Here is a 12,968-nt window from a genome sequence, read left to right as displayed (position 1 = left end):
ATTCTAAATTCTGAGGAGTCCTAAAATGTGCATGTTTTAACTGTTTTCAAAATGCTTCTACCCATCTTTTGATTTAATCCCAAGCAATCTACAACCTCTAGAAGGGCATTTTGAGTAGACTCCAGTCTAGATACTTGGGTTCAGCCTCCTCTTCCATCTTGGAATCTGAGAACTGAGCTGAAGCCTTGTTCTGTAACAAGTTACCTGAGAAGTTACCTGCCTGGGGTGTCCTGCAAGCCGGAATGGACTTTCCCTATTTTGGGGGGAGTCCTCAAAATACACCCCCCTTGGGTACATGCACTCCAGCCGTGCTTCTCCACAGCCTTCACCTTTTGGAGTTCTTTATAGAATGACAGCGCTCAGAGCAGCCAGAGATGTCCTCCCACCCACCTGCCTGTTTCTGGTCAGTACCATGCCTAGTCCTGCTGTGACTGAGCATTATTTCTGCTCTGAGCCAAACACACATCAGTGACCTGCTACATTCTCTATAAACGTGGACACCAAACCTTATAGAAGAAAAACTGGATTTAGTACCACCTTCTAATTATATAGAGCTTTGTATTTTGCAGTAGGTTTTCAAAATCTTCCACCTTAATTAATCTTGTGAGGTTAAGCTGAGAATCTGAGCCTCATCTGATAAATGAGCAAGTCAAGTGACTGACTTGAGATCACCCAGAAATCTAACGCCAAACTTGGAGTGAAACTGGATACAACCTGGTTGATCTTCCATCTCCTTCCAGCACATGGCCAGTGCTGAAGAAGAATTGGGATGGGGCAGTTACTTGCTTTTCAAAAAGTTCTGCAGCTTCTTGACTCAGAGTAGAATTCCTCTTGTGCACTGACATTCTGATTCTGTTTGTAAAACTGCAGTCCTTACACACCATTCTGCAGGAAGCCGATGGTGTTGAGTATTCAGTATCATGTCATACGTGCATGTAACCTAAGTGACTTTGACTCCACACACTTGGTCAGAGGGAGAAAAGAGAGAGAGGCAGAGAACATAGACAAGAAAAATGGCCGCCGTCAAAGATGAAATGCACCAGACACCCAGGGAGAGGCTTTGATTCGAGCTCTTGGAATAGGGAGAATGTTTATGGAACACCTCAAATAAAAAGAAGGGGGTCTGGGGCGTTACAGAGGCAAGAAAACAAGGATTCATCAGTGAGCCGTAGGAAAGTCATGGGTCTTTTCTCAGAATATGCAAGTGCATAGTGGTCTTTTATGATTAGAACACAAATGGGTGGGGAGATTTATTAACTCTAGTTTCTTTTCCAAGAGCACAGGCCTCCGTAAATTCAGCACTGTCACCATTTAAAGAGGACTAAGATTCCGCTCACCCTTCCACTCAGTGAGCCGTGCCCTGGGCTGAGCGTGCAATGGGAGACCCGAATTTGCTGCAAGCACTCACCCCAATTTTAGTGTCAAAAATGTGCACAGCTTTTTACGTGGCCCTCAGTTCAAGTCAGGAACTTCATCTGGTGCTCGGGCAAAGAAGCAGTCTGTTCTCCCTGGAAGACAGACTATGGCTATTGGTTTTTGAAAGTTTGGTTTTGGTGCCTCCCAAACTCAATTTTCACTCAACTTGCTGATTTAGAACCTAATTTTATGTAAGGCAGCTCCGCCCTACAGAGGAGCAAGCTGGAAATAGAGACGTGCGTCTTCCCACGGGCGCTTGTGGCGCAGGTTCAGCCACAGAGGGCAGCCTTCGGTGGACCCTGACGTTGCCCGTCTCCCAAACAGATCCTGCAGGAGTTGGAGTATGGCCCCTCAGTGGACTGGTGGGCCCTGGGGGTGCTGATGTATGAGATGATGGCTGGTCAGCCCCCCTTCGAGGCCGACAACGAGGACGATCTGTTTGAGTCCATCCTCCATGACGACGTGCTCTACCCGGTGTGGCTCAGCAAGGAGGCCGTCAGCATCCTGAAAGCTGTGAGTCACTGGCCCTCACCCACTTTCTGCCCCCCTGGCTTTCCCACCTCTCTCTCTCCCCGCCCACTCCTCCTTTCTCTCTCTCTCTCTCTCTCTCTGTCTGTCTGTCTCTCTCTCTGGCTCTCTGTCTCTCTGTCTCTCTCTCTCTCTCTCTGTCTGTCTGTCTCTCTGTCTCTCTGTCTCTCTCTCTCTCTCTCTCTGTCTCTCTGTCTCTCTCTCTCTCTCTCTCTCTCTGTCTGTCTCTCTGTCTCTCTGTCTCTCTCTGTCTCTCTCTCTGTCTCTCTCTCTGTCCCACCTCTGCTCACTGCTGAGCAGAGGGGCGGAGGGCAGTCACCGCTGGGAGCTCAAGTCCACTGCACCCGCTCCTGCCAGAAATGGGGTCTGGGACAAATTACTGTTCTTGTGGGAAAGGACCACCATGTCCGTGTTCCCCGAGGAAGGCTCCACGCACCTGGGTCCCCCAGTGCTGTGCAGGGGCAGAGCCAACCCCTGCTGCACTGGGCTCACCCCTGCTGCTTGCACTCTGGGGGCTGGACCCTCCTTCCTTACCTGCCACCCATGACCTGTCTTCCTCCGGGGCCTGCAGTGGGGGAGGGAAGGGAGGCATTGTGCACCTGTGTCCACGACAGCACCACTGATCAAAAAAGATGCGTCCACTCAAGATCCCTGTGGCCACGCTGGATTCAGATGTAATAGAGAGACTGCCCCCGCCCCCGCCAACAAACAGTCCCTCACAGGTGACAGTGCTTAGTACTTGCTCAGCATACCCGTTGCTGCATTGTAAGACACTTGTACTGTGGCAAGTAAGTGAAGTTACCTGTCCCCCTTGGAATGCTGGGGGAGCTGAGGTGCACGGAAGGTAAGCAGACCAGCTTACCTGGGAAGGGTCACCCCGCTGGGCTGAGGCCGTGACAGCCCAGGAATCTTGACTTCCGGTCCTGGCTCCTTTCGCCCATGAGAATGCCCCAAAGTTCAGAGTCGGCGTGCCTCAGTCACAGAATTTGCCATATCCAAATACCCGCTCTACTGTGATTTAGTTTCGTTTTTTCAATCAAGTCCCCAAATCTACCTGATTATATGTATTTTATAAAGAAATGTTATGTAGCTATCATAAATGGAAAGAGTATCACTTGTCATAATTAATTAACATAAATTATCCCATGAAAATGGTAAAAATGACCTAAAATCATTTCGCAGGTATCTGGCAGGGGACACGTATCATATTTTGGAAAATGCCACATCAGAACATGTTGCTTCTTTCTGCAGTTCATTTCTTCCTTCCTCTTCCCTTCTTTCCCTCCCCTCATTTCTTTCCTCCCTTCTGCATCTGTTTCTCTTTCCCTCCCTCCCTCCCTCCCATTCACTGATTGAATGAACGACCGTTTGTTGAGTGTTTCCAGTGTGCAGTGCATTGTGCTAGATGCTGAGTAAGCACTGGTGAGCGTAACAGCCGTCATCCCTGCCTTATGGAGCTTGTGATCCGGCAGGAGAAGGTGGGCAATAAATAAAAAACACATCCATATGTGGTCACAATTGGGATAAGAGCAGTGAAGGAAGCAAACAGAGTATGCTCATTCACTCATTCATTTATTTAACACGTATTTATTGGGCATCTAGGATGTGCCAGACACTATACCAGGTGCTGGCTAAGGAAAAACCTGTAGCACCCGAGGCAGCCAGAACACCCCCAGCAGAGCTGGTCACTCACCCTGGGCCCTGAACACCAGCCTGACACACTTTCCTGTGAGCCCCCTGCTGGCACCTCAGGTGGACCCTTTCATTATGGATGACCTAGAGCAATGGTCTTCAACTAGGGGTGATTTTGTCCCCCATCATCCCCCAGAGACATATGGCAACATCTGGAGATGTTTTTAGTTGTCACAACTTGGAGGGGAGGGGTGCTATTGGCATCTAGGAGGTAAAGCCTAGGGGTGCTGCTAAACATCCTGCACTGCACAGGACAACCCCCGAACAAAGAAGTATCCAGTCCAAAATGTCATTAGCACAGAGGTTGAGAAACTTTGACCTACAGAGATTCAGAAGAGGTTGTGCCTGTGTCAGCTGGTTGGTGAGGGTGAAGTCTCTGGGAAAAGAGAAGAGTCTCTGGCTCGGGGTCAGCTTCCTGAGACTCTAAAACCTGTATGTTTATCCGTAGCCCTGATACTTCCCCTCCCAGAAGTGAGAGGACAGGAAGAGCTAAGGAAGCAAGGAGAAGTCTTCCACTCCCTTGGCCTTGGAACACTTCACTTCCTCACATTGTCACCTGATTCTAGGGCCAGGCCAGGTTTTCCATGACTCTGGCCACTGATCTGTGTCTCTGAGGGCTGCTGCCTACATGCAGAACTCTCCAGAAGGCCATTTGCACCAGAGGGTTATGCAGTGCACAACCTGTGCAACAGTAGTGGCAGTCCTGCTGCCTCCCTTCCTCAGCACTGTGCCCTGAGGCCCAGCCTTCAACCCGCTGTTCACTCATCTCAATGTACTGAGTGCACAGTGGGAGCCAGGCTCTGAGCCAGATGCTGGGAAGATAGAACTGATTCCTATATCATAGAGCTTACCAAGGAGAAGAGATGTTTAGACAAATTATAATTTAAATAAACAAGAAACATGGTGTCTTAGATGTCCACAGAGTGAATCTGGGGAGGCTTCACAGAGGAGGCAACATTTTGACTGTTTCTTAGAGGATAGTTAGGGGCTAGAGAGGGGCCTTGGACCAGTCAAGTAAAGGATGCAGAAGGCGAGCGAGAGAGACTGGCTACAGACTGAATAGTGTGTGTGTGCCAAACTAAGGGGTATGGACTTTATCCTGTGGGCAATAGGAATCAGGGGTGTGTAAGCAGGGGTGACCTCTGCCAGCTGTTCGATTAGAAGGATGAAGTGTTGGCACCATTCCTAACCCCTCACTCTCTCGTCCATGGCTCCCCTGCCTTTCAGGGGTGCTAGACAGGAGGCAGGAGGAGGCTCCTACTGCCCAGGAGAACCTCCCTTGCTGATGAAGCTTAAAATGCTATCATTATAGATTTATCCCTTTGGATTATAATTTGTCCTCTTAGGTTCCTTTGTTTAAATCTAAACTTCCAGCCTTCACCCCATGAAATATAATACTCAGTCTCTGACACACATGCACACACACACCCCTACCTTTATTCTGGGTGGCTATCAAATATTTCCACCTACCAGCACTGATTTGTTTCAAGGTTATGTTACTATACATCTGCTCAATGAAATTAACATTTGCCATCAGGACTGACTCATTGAACAGGAATAATCATTTCACCTGGGTGTGTGAGGTCACAAGACACCAGCCAAAAAGTACAAAACACATCAATGTGTTTTTTACAGACAAGCATTGAGAAGCAGTAAGCCTTTCTTTTTCTTGTTTTTTATCTGTTAATCTATGTGGGGTTTTGTGCTAGAGATTACAAAGTCAAATTTTTTTAAAAAGTAGGAGGGCCTAGGTCCAGGAAGAGGAAAGAGGAGGAGGTGCCTTTGATAATTGACCTTAACGTGAATATCTGGTCTTGTTTCCTTCCCTCAAAAAGGACTGCTGACCTCTCAGTATGAGTTTATCAGACCTCAGTCTCCCTGATGAGAAGACTTGAGAATCTGAGGGGGAATCAGAGGGTTAGCAAGAGTCTGAGCTCCTCATCCTGACTTGATACCTTGCTGGCTGTTTGACCTTGGCCAAGTTAATTAACTTCTCTGTGCCTCAACTACCTCACTTATAAAGTAGGGATCATGATAGTACCTCAGAGGGTCACGCTGGATGAAATGAATCAATGCGTGTGTAATGTAATACTATGTGTAGAACAGTGGCTGGCGCACAGTAAGTTCTGTGTAAGAATTAAAGAGCACCGTGAGGGGCAGAGCCCCCGAAAATGTAGACAATGGGCTTGGGAGGTGATGCTACAGGTGCTGCCTCGGCTGAGGTCCGTCTTCCCCTCACAGCCTGTGCCTGCCAGGCCTTTGTCACTGATTCCATCTCTCTCCTCATCCCCGCAGTTCATGACCAAGAACCCTCACAAGCGCCTGGGCTGTGTGGCGGCACAGAACGGTGAGGATGCCATCAAGCAGCACCCGTTCTTCAAGGAGATCGACTGGCTGCTCCTGGAGCAGAAGAAGATCAAGCCGCCCTTCAAACCTCGAATTGTAAGTAGGCCCTGAGCTCGTTCCACGGCGCGGGCGGGCCTGGTTCCCCTGCGCAGAGATGGGGGTCTGGGCACATTTTACAGCCAAGATGACAAGGGCAGGAGGTCGCCAAGAGGCCCCCTAAAAGAGAGTCTCCTTGGCCCTGGGAGTTTACTGTCGAAAACACATAACCGATAGCGGTAACCAAGGTGATGATTTATATGGGACACAGAAGAACCTTTTGTACTTTAATCAAATTTTATTTATCTTGATCAAAAATTATCGATGATACTGGTTTTCCATGTGTGGTAGCGTTATAAGGTTTCCTTATAGATAAGCTTTTTTTTTAATGAGTCAATTTAAAGAAAAGTATTAAGTAACCAATTGTCACAGTCATTCTGTGGAGCGAGCACAGAGCGTGAAGCTGAGGCTCAGAGATGGCCATTTGAGGAAGACTGTCCCCCGGGCTGCCCATGGGTGCTGGCTCTATAAGATGCTGTTTCTTTAGGCCACATCTCTGCCCTCTCTGATCCACTCTCCCTTCTGCCTTCACTCCAGCCTCAGCACACACTCCTTCCAGGTTCTTGGGCCTGTTGTGCTCATGCCAGTCGGAGGAGGGTGCAATAAAGGGTGTTTGAAGCTCAGAGGTTGGAAAAAGGAATAGACCTGTCGATTCCAGGCTTAACTCAGAGACCGTGTCGTGGCGGTGACCTTCTGCTGGAAGGGGAGAGGGTCGGCGGTGCTCTCCTTAAAATTAGAGAGAGAGAGTGGGTGTGGGTGTGCATGCGTGTGCATGTGTGTGAGGGGGGAAATTCTTCTCTCTGTTGGATCCTAGCCCAAGGAGGCAGTCATTTAGACTGAAACTTTGGGTAGCCAGCTGGGTAGCGTCCCGGGGGGCGAGGGAGGGTGTGTAACATAGGAAGTTACAGGGCAGAGCCCCAGAGTCGTGGGGCTGGGGTCTCGGGCAGGGAAGACCTGAGATTATCCAGTCGGCCCTCAGTCACCCCACATTCTGTCAGAGGACCCCTTCTTCCTCACTTCCAAGTACAGAAAAGACCCTCCTGTGCTTTGGGAATCATCAGAGAGGAAATCTACTGTATTCCAAGACATTTTCTGGGGGACAGTGGTTGAGAGTGCGGTGCTTCTCAGAAATGTTTCACGTCGGAGGTAACTCTCAGCTGAAGGGTGTGGTCCGGGCCTCAGCCAGATGCAACCATGGCAGGTGAACGGTCCCTGGACACTCAGTCCCGTCTCCATTCCTCGTTTGCTTCCTTCTTGGGTTTTTATGATTTTCACCGGCTGGCACACAGCCTGGAGCAGGCTAAATTCAGGCTTACCTTCTTTCTTTGTTAGCATCACCCACAGTTCTGGGGCCTGTCGTGCCAAAAGCCCGTGCTGTGGGCTTGGGACAGGGCTCACTGCGTGTGCCAGCCTGCCTGAAGGCCGCCCCGCCCCATCCCGAGGGTCTCTGAAGGTGGCCTTTAAGGACAAGATGAGCTGACAAGGTTCCCCAGACAAAGTGAGGGGAAGCAGGAGACCAGAGGCCAGGCAGAGGAGGAGAAACTAAAGACTCAGATCTGAGGGTGAAATGTTATTTTAGGTTCAATCTAACTTAATCAACCCAAAGAAAATTGAGAAGTAGACCTGAATAAGGAATCCAAGCCCAACAAACAGGAACCTGGGACGAGAGCAGGGACCAGTCGGCCAGTGCAGGTCTGCAAGATGACTTGGACTCCAATCTAGACACCAGCTCAACAAAAGGACTGGACGCTAGCCTTGTTGGGGGAGGGGGAGGACTGGAAGAGCAGCTTTCTTCCGGGGATGCAGCCTGGAGGGGACAAGCGCCAGGGGACCATCAGCAAAGTGTGTGAAGGGAAGAGGGGGCCTGGGTGGGGCAGAGGCAGGCAGGGAGTCTTTGCCGAGAGGCCACAGGGAAGCAAGGAATTCGGGAAGCTCTTTGTGATAAAAGGTGCAAGGAAGCTCTAAAGGATGGATTCCCAGAGAAGGATCTCTCACTGGGGTAGAGTAGTGGCAGATCATCACTCAGATCCAGCGGAGGTGATTCCTCTGAGATGGCCAAAGACCCGAGTAGCTCTGGTCTCCAGGAGCTCTTCCCAAAGCCCTAGCAATGCCAGGGGCTCCTCAGTGGGGCTTCCACCCTCCAGTCTGAACTCTGAGCCCAGTGAAAATGCAGACCTGAGCGGAGTGACACTTTGAGCAGTCCCTGGCTTCCCTGGAGTAAGGGGAGGGCAGGAAGGACAAGTGTGAGATTTCTGTGGACCTGCAAGATGGGCAAGGAACCAGACAGAGGAAGGGGGAGGAATGAAGCGTGAACCAGGAGGCCGAGCAGGTGACCCAGTCCGCTGCCCTAGAGCCGCCCCTGGCCAGAGGTGCAGGTGCTCCTGCGGTCAGGGGGTGATGGCCCCCCAGGAACCAGCAGTAGAAGCCCATCCTGTGGGTCAGGTGGGACTACCTCTCTACCTAGAGCACAAGGGCTCTGCGCTTCCCTTCCCAGGGCCTCTCGAGGGTCCCCAGCCTGGGACCAGAGGGCAGGACTCTGCTTGCTTCCTTCACTGAGGGACTCAAGTAGGCTTCCAGGGGCCGTCCAGGAGCTCCCACCAAGTTCAAAACTGTCTTAGCGTCCCTAAAGACTGAGTTCATCATTGCTTTGGAAATCATCCTCTGTGCATGTTCCTACTCGCCCCCCACAGACCTCCAGGGTCATCCTCAACACTGTTGGGGGTCAGGGGAGAGGGCGTTTATTGGGTTGGTTTGAATTCAGTTTGGAGGAGAGAATTAGCACATCCAAAGGAAGGGTAAGAAGGGAAACTTTGTATGTGTGTGTACAAGAGGTGTTTCTGGTCACATTTGGAGCTGAGTAATGCTGATCCTTACTGAACTCTCGGCTATAGGTCATTCAAGAAGTATTCAGGTTATTCAGATCTCTGATCACAACTATATCCTTGGGACTAGAGATTTCTCTCCAGAGAAATACTAAAATCAGAAAAGAAAAGGATAGTCTTCATCTAGTTAGCAAGTTGGAAAGGTGTCCCAAAGCTGTCCCTTAAATGAAAACTCGTTTCTGAAAAATGTCCATGGCACCGCCCTGAATCATCTGTGGGCTTGTGTACAACAGAAACCGATTTTAAGTTGAATTAAAGCCCACTGCAGTTGAGGACATACTGTGTTTCTCATCTCTAAAAGCCCTGTAAGGCCAATGTGAAAACTCACACAGGCGTTTATAAGCCATCACCCCCTCTAACCCATCTCAGGACTCACCGTGGGGGTGTGGGACCTGCCTGGCTCAGATGCCAGTGGTGAGCACGGCTCTGTGCTCCAAAAGCAGGGTCAGCCTCACCCCCAGACAGAATAGATGGCCACACACAAGAGGTCATTGGAGAGATACTGGGAAGCTGGGGTATGTCTCCACAGAAGTCACCTTCTGTTCACGGGGCAGGGAGTTCCAACACCGGACAGGCTTCCCGTGGGCTTCAGGTATCACATAACTTGAGGACACATCAGATGCCTTCCGAGGAGAGCAGCAGAAGAAAGGTTTTGTCTGAGGGAGGAAAAAAAACTGGTTTGGAGCCTGACATTGGGAACAAGTGGCCAAGATGGTGGGTCGCAAGCAGCCAGGGATGGTGTGGGTTTCTTAGATCTTAGGGACAGACTCCGAGTTAAAGGAAAGCCACTGTGAGAAGGAAAGGGACAAGTCTGTGAGCAAGCATCTCCAGCCATGCACCTTGGTGGTGGCCTGGAGAAGACACTGGGCATGAGTTTTAGCAGCAAGGAAGGCGATGCACAGACTCCCCTATCTCATCGGGCTGAAGAGCCCCAGGGCGTCCGGTCGAGGCCCTGGGGCTCGTGAGGGAACTCCAGGGCTTGTCTTGCTCCCTCCCCATATGCCCCGCTGATGTCACACCAGGACCACTAGTGCCCAGGATCCTTCTGAATAGCTGCTCTGCACTCCTCAGCTGGCCCTACTGAATCTGAGCACCCTGGGGGGCATCCTGCCTGTCTGATTCAGGAAGGAGTTGGTTTTGTCTGGCTGGGGGGAGACTGGGTGAGGTCATGTCATCCAGTCTAGGAGTTATGAAGAGACAAGACGCAGTGGCCTATTTTCCACAGTTCCTGACCGCCCCCACTCCCCCGCACAGACGGAGCCCCTCCACCGCTGGTGGGCACAGCAAGCCTGCACTCTGCCCAGGTTGGCTCAGCTGGAGGCTGGGGTCCATGGATCACCCCCCACAGGGGCTGAGGGTATGGCAGGAGGACAGCTCCCAGGCCTGGTTTCCATCCCCTCTGCAGGAAGCCTCGCCCCTCTAAAGATATCACCCAGGACACTGTCCAGATTCGTAGCTGGAATTTGGCCTCTGGGCAGGTTCCATCCCATACTTCAACTGGCTGCTGTCCCCTCCAGGCCTTTGCCTTCTTGAGATGTTTGCTGAGCTGAGACTTCTGCTCCCTGGCGCCTGAGCCTCCGTATCTAACCACTGCCCTGACTTGCCAGCTGTCAGTATTCCACTGGGTTTCCTGCCTTCAGCTTTTCATCCCTTTGCACTAACCCCACCCCAGGGCATTTTTCAGTGGCTTTTGCTTCTGCGTGGAGATTTCCTTCTCATCTTTCCTCCCAGCTGTCTTATCTTGTATATTCTCCCTCCTCCACTTTCCTTTTTATGCTCCTCCTGTCCACCCTTTATCCACCCACACACTCGACTGATGTTGCACAAGCAATGTGCCATCAACACCAAACCAGAGACTTGGTGCCATCACGCGCTCAAATCAGTTTTCTGGGGGTGGCTTGCTTCAGAGCAAGGGCATACAGCAGTGGACAGGTGGGGGAATAGAAAAGCCAGCGAGGCTGGATCCATGGCCTTTGATGCTGGAAAAAGTCGCCAAGCGTAGAATTCACTGGTCTGTCCCACTGGGGATTTGGTTCCAAAATGGCGGCATCATTTGCTGCCATTAAAAGTAGCCCATTTAGCTTTTGTGTTGCCATTGGGCTTGCCTTCCTTGGGGATTGTAGGGGAGAGAAGTGATGTGTTTGGTGTGGTTGAAGAGCATCATCCAACCTTGTAGATCTTGGAGGTATTTTGCTCACTCCTAGCTTCTCTCCTGCACACGCCTCCCCCGCCCCAAACGCATTAGGCTCTGAGATTATGGCTCCTGGGATAATGAGGGAAATGCCAGCCAAGTAAACTTCTCTTTGTGTACATGTTCTCTCTTTTCAAGTTTGCTTCAGTGTGAATGTCCCTCTTTAAGGTAAGGCCTCCAGAGTGGGGAGTCTTTCCAGGTAGGTGAGCCCTCAGGCCGGGTGACACGGAGGCCCCTTTCAACCTCATGATCTGTTCCATCCAGCCATCCACGCTGCATGGCGGGACCCCCAAGGGAGGCCTTTCCTGCATGCTCCTGCATGACTGGGCTGTGCTGAGAGAAAACCGGGAAGTGGGCCTGAGACCCTCACACCCTCACCAACTCAGCGGCCAGAGGAGGAGCCCTGCTGAACAGGCAGCCCCTTCCCCTAAAGCCAGCCCACCGGCCCAGGGACCTCCTGAAAGCGTGAACCATGAAGACAGAGCCCCGGGGACCATGAGAGGCTGTCCTCATCTTCCACCTGGCAGAGCAGGAATGGGGCCCAGTCGGTCCCTGCAGACATGTGAGGACATCCCACTGGCCTGTGTCTGTGCCAGAGTGAGAGACCTTAGCCTCCGAGAGGCTGCAGGGTCCCGCCAAGAGCCAGGATGCTGGCCCGGGGCTGGAGGGCATGGGAAAAGTCCAGGAACCTGTTTTTAGTAGTTGGCCCAGGTGATGGCATGGAAAAGTGGACAGGGCACTCACTTTCACCCCAGGGAGACCTGGGTAGGAATAAAATTGCTGTCACAGGATAGTCGTGTGAACCTGGGAATTCACTTCCAGCCTCCTAGAGCCGCAACCTCCTTACGTGTAAAATGGGCTTGAGAATACCTGCTCACAGAATTACTACAGGGTTAGTTTACAAACTTCAGATGCTTTGCATGCTACAGATTCTCAATAAATTTTAATTCCTGTCTCTCCATTCATCACCTCCAACCCAGCCTGTTAAAGCCCCTCTCCCTCTTATCCCAAGACTCCAAGAATCAAGAGTTAAGGATTGCAGGAGGTGGTGTGGTATTTGGAGTCTGGGGTGTGGAATCAGATGCAGCCAGGTTCTGATTGGGGCTATAGGATCTTGGGAAAGTCACCTCACCTCTCTGAGCCTCAGTCTGCTGATCCATAGAATGGGAATGATAAAATCTACCACACTGGATTGCTGTGAGGAGAGGAAAAGCTAATGATGTGAGATGATTAGGAGAGCCCTTCATACACAGCGAGTGCTGGGGATGGCGCTGATGCTGATAGTGATGGAGACAGTGGGGGTCTAAGCTGAGGGAGGCCGGTCTGGACAATATTTCTGTCTCAAAGGGGTGGAGGGGCCAGGAGTTCAGATGAGGGATGACACCCTGTGCTCAGGGGAGCAGCCATCCATTACAGGGCAGAAAGGCAGAGACTGGCAGAGAACACAGTTCAGGTTCTGCCCGAGAGCCTCCTGGGGCTTAATTCTGGCACAGCCACTGGTCTGAGCTGGGAGAGTACTAGAAAGGAGGCACTGCAAGACAGTTACTCACCCCAGATGCCAATATTCCCAGCCCTTTGCCCCTTGGAAGACCCCCAAGGTTCCCCAACCTTTATTCTGTGAACTTGCTCACCAGCTTTACTCTTCTTGCCTTTGGTCTCGACAGTGTTTTTTGTTTGTTTTTTTTTTTTTAAATAAATTTATTTATTTATTTTTGGCTGTGTTGGGTCTTTGTTTCTGTGCGAGGGCTTTCTCTAGTTGCGGCGAGCGGGGGCCACTCTTCATCGCGGTGCACGGGCCTCTCACTGTCTCGGCCTCT

The 12,968-nt window shown here is 51.1% G+C and overlaps 1 protein-coding gene across 1 annotated transcript in view; it reads left to right on the top strand.

Annotated features, from left to right (window-relative positions):
* PRKCE (protein kinase C epsilon) overlaps positions 1–12,968 on the top strand; it is a gene marked incomplete at its 5' end in the record, with an annotated part of 524,615 nt that overhangs the window by 494,565 nt on the left and 17,082 nt on the right. The window contains 2 exons of the mRNA XM_079721543.1: positions 1,741–1,929; positions 5,932–6,078. Coding sequence (XP_079577669.1) covers positions 1,741–1,929; positions 5,932–6,078 — 336 coding nt within the window. The remainder of the gene's footprint in view (positions 1–1,740; positions 1,930–5,931; positions 6,079–12,968) is intronic.

This window comes from Hyperoodon ampullatus (genome assembly GCF_949752795.1).
Source record: "Hyperoodon ampullatus genome assembly, chromosome: 15".
In the NCBI taxonomy this organism is placed as follows: Eukaryota; Metazoa; Chordata; class Mammalia; order Artiodactyla; family Ziphiidae; genus Hyperoodon; species Hyperoodon ampullatus.
This window is presented reverse-complemented; position numbering and strand designations above follow the sequence as displayed.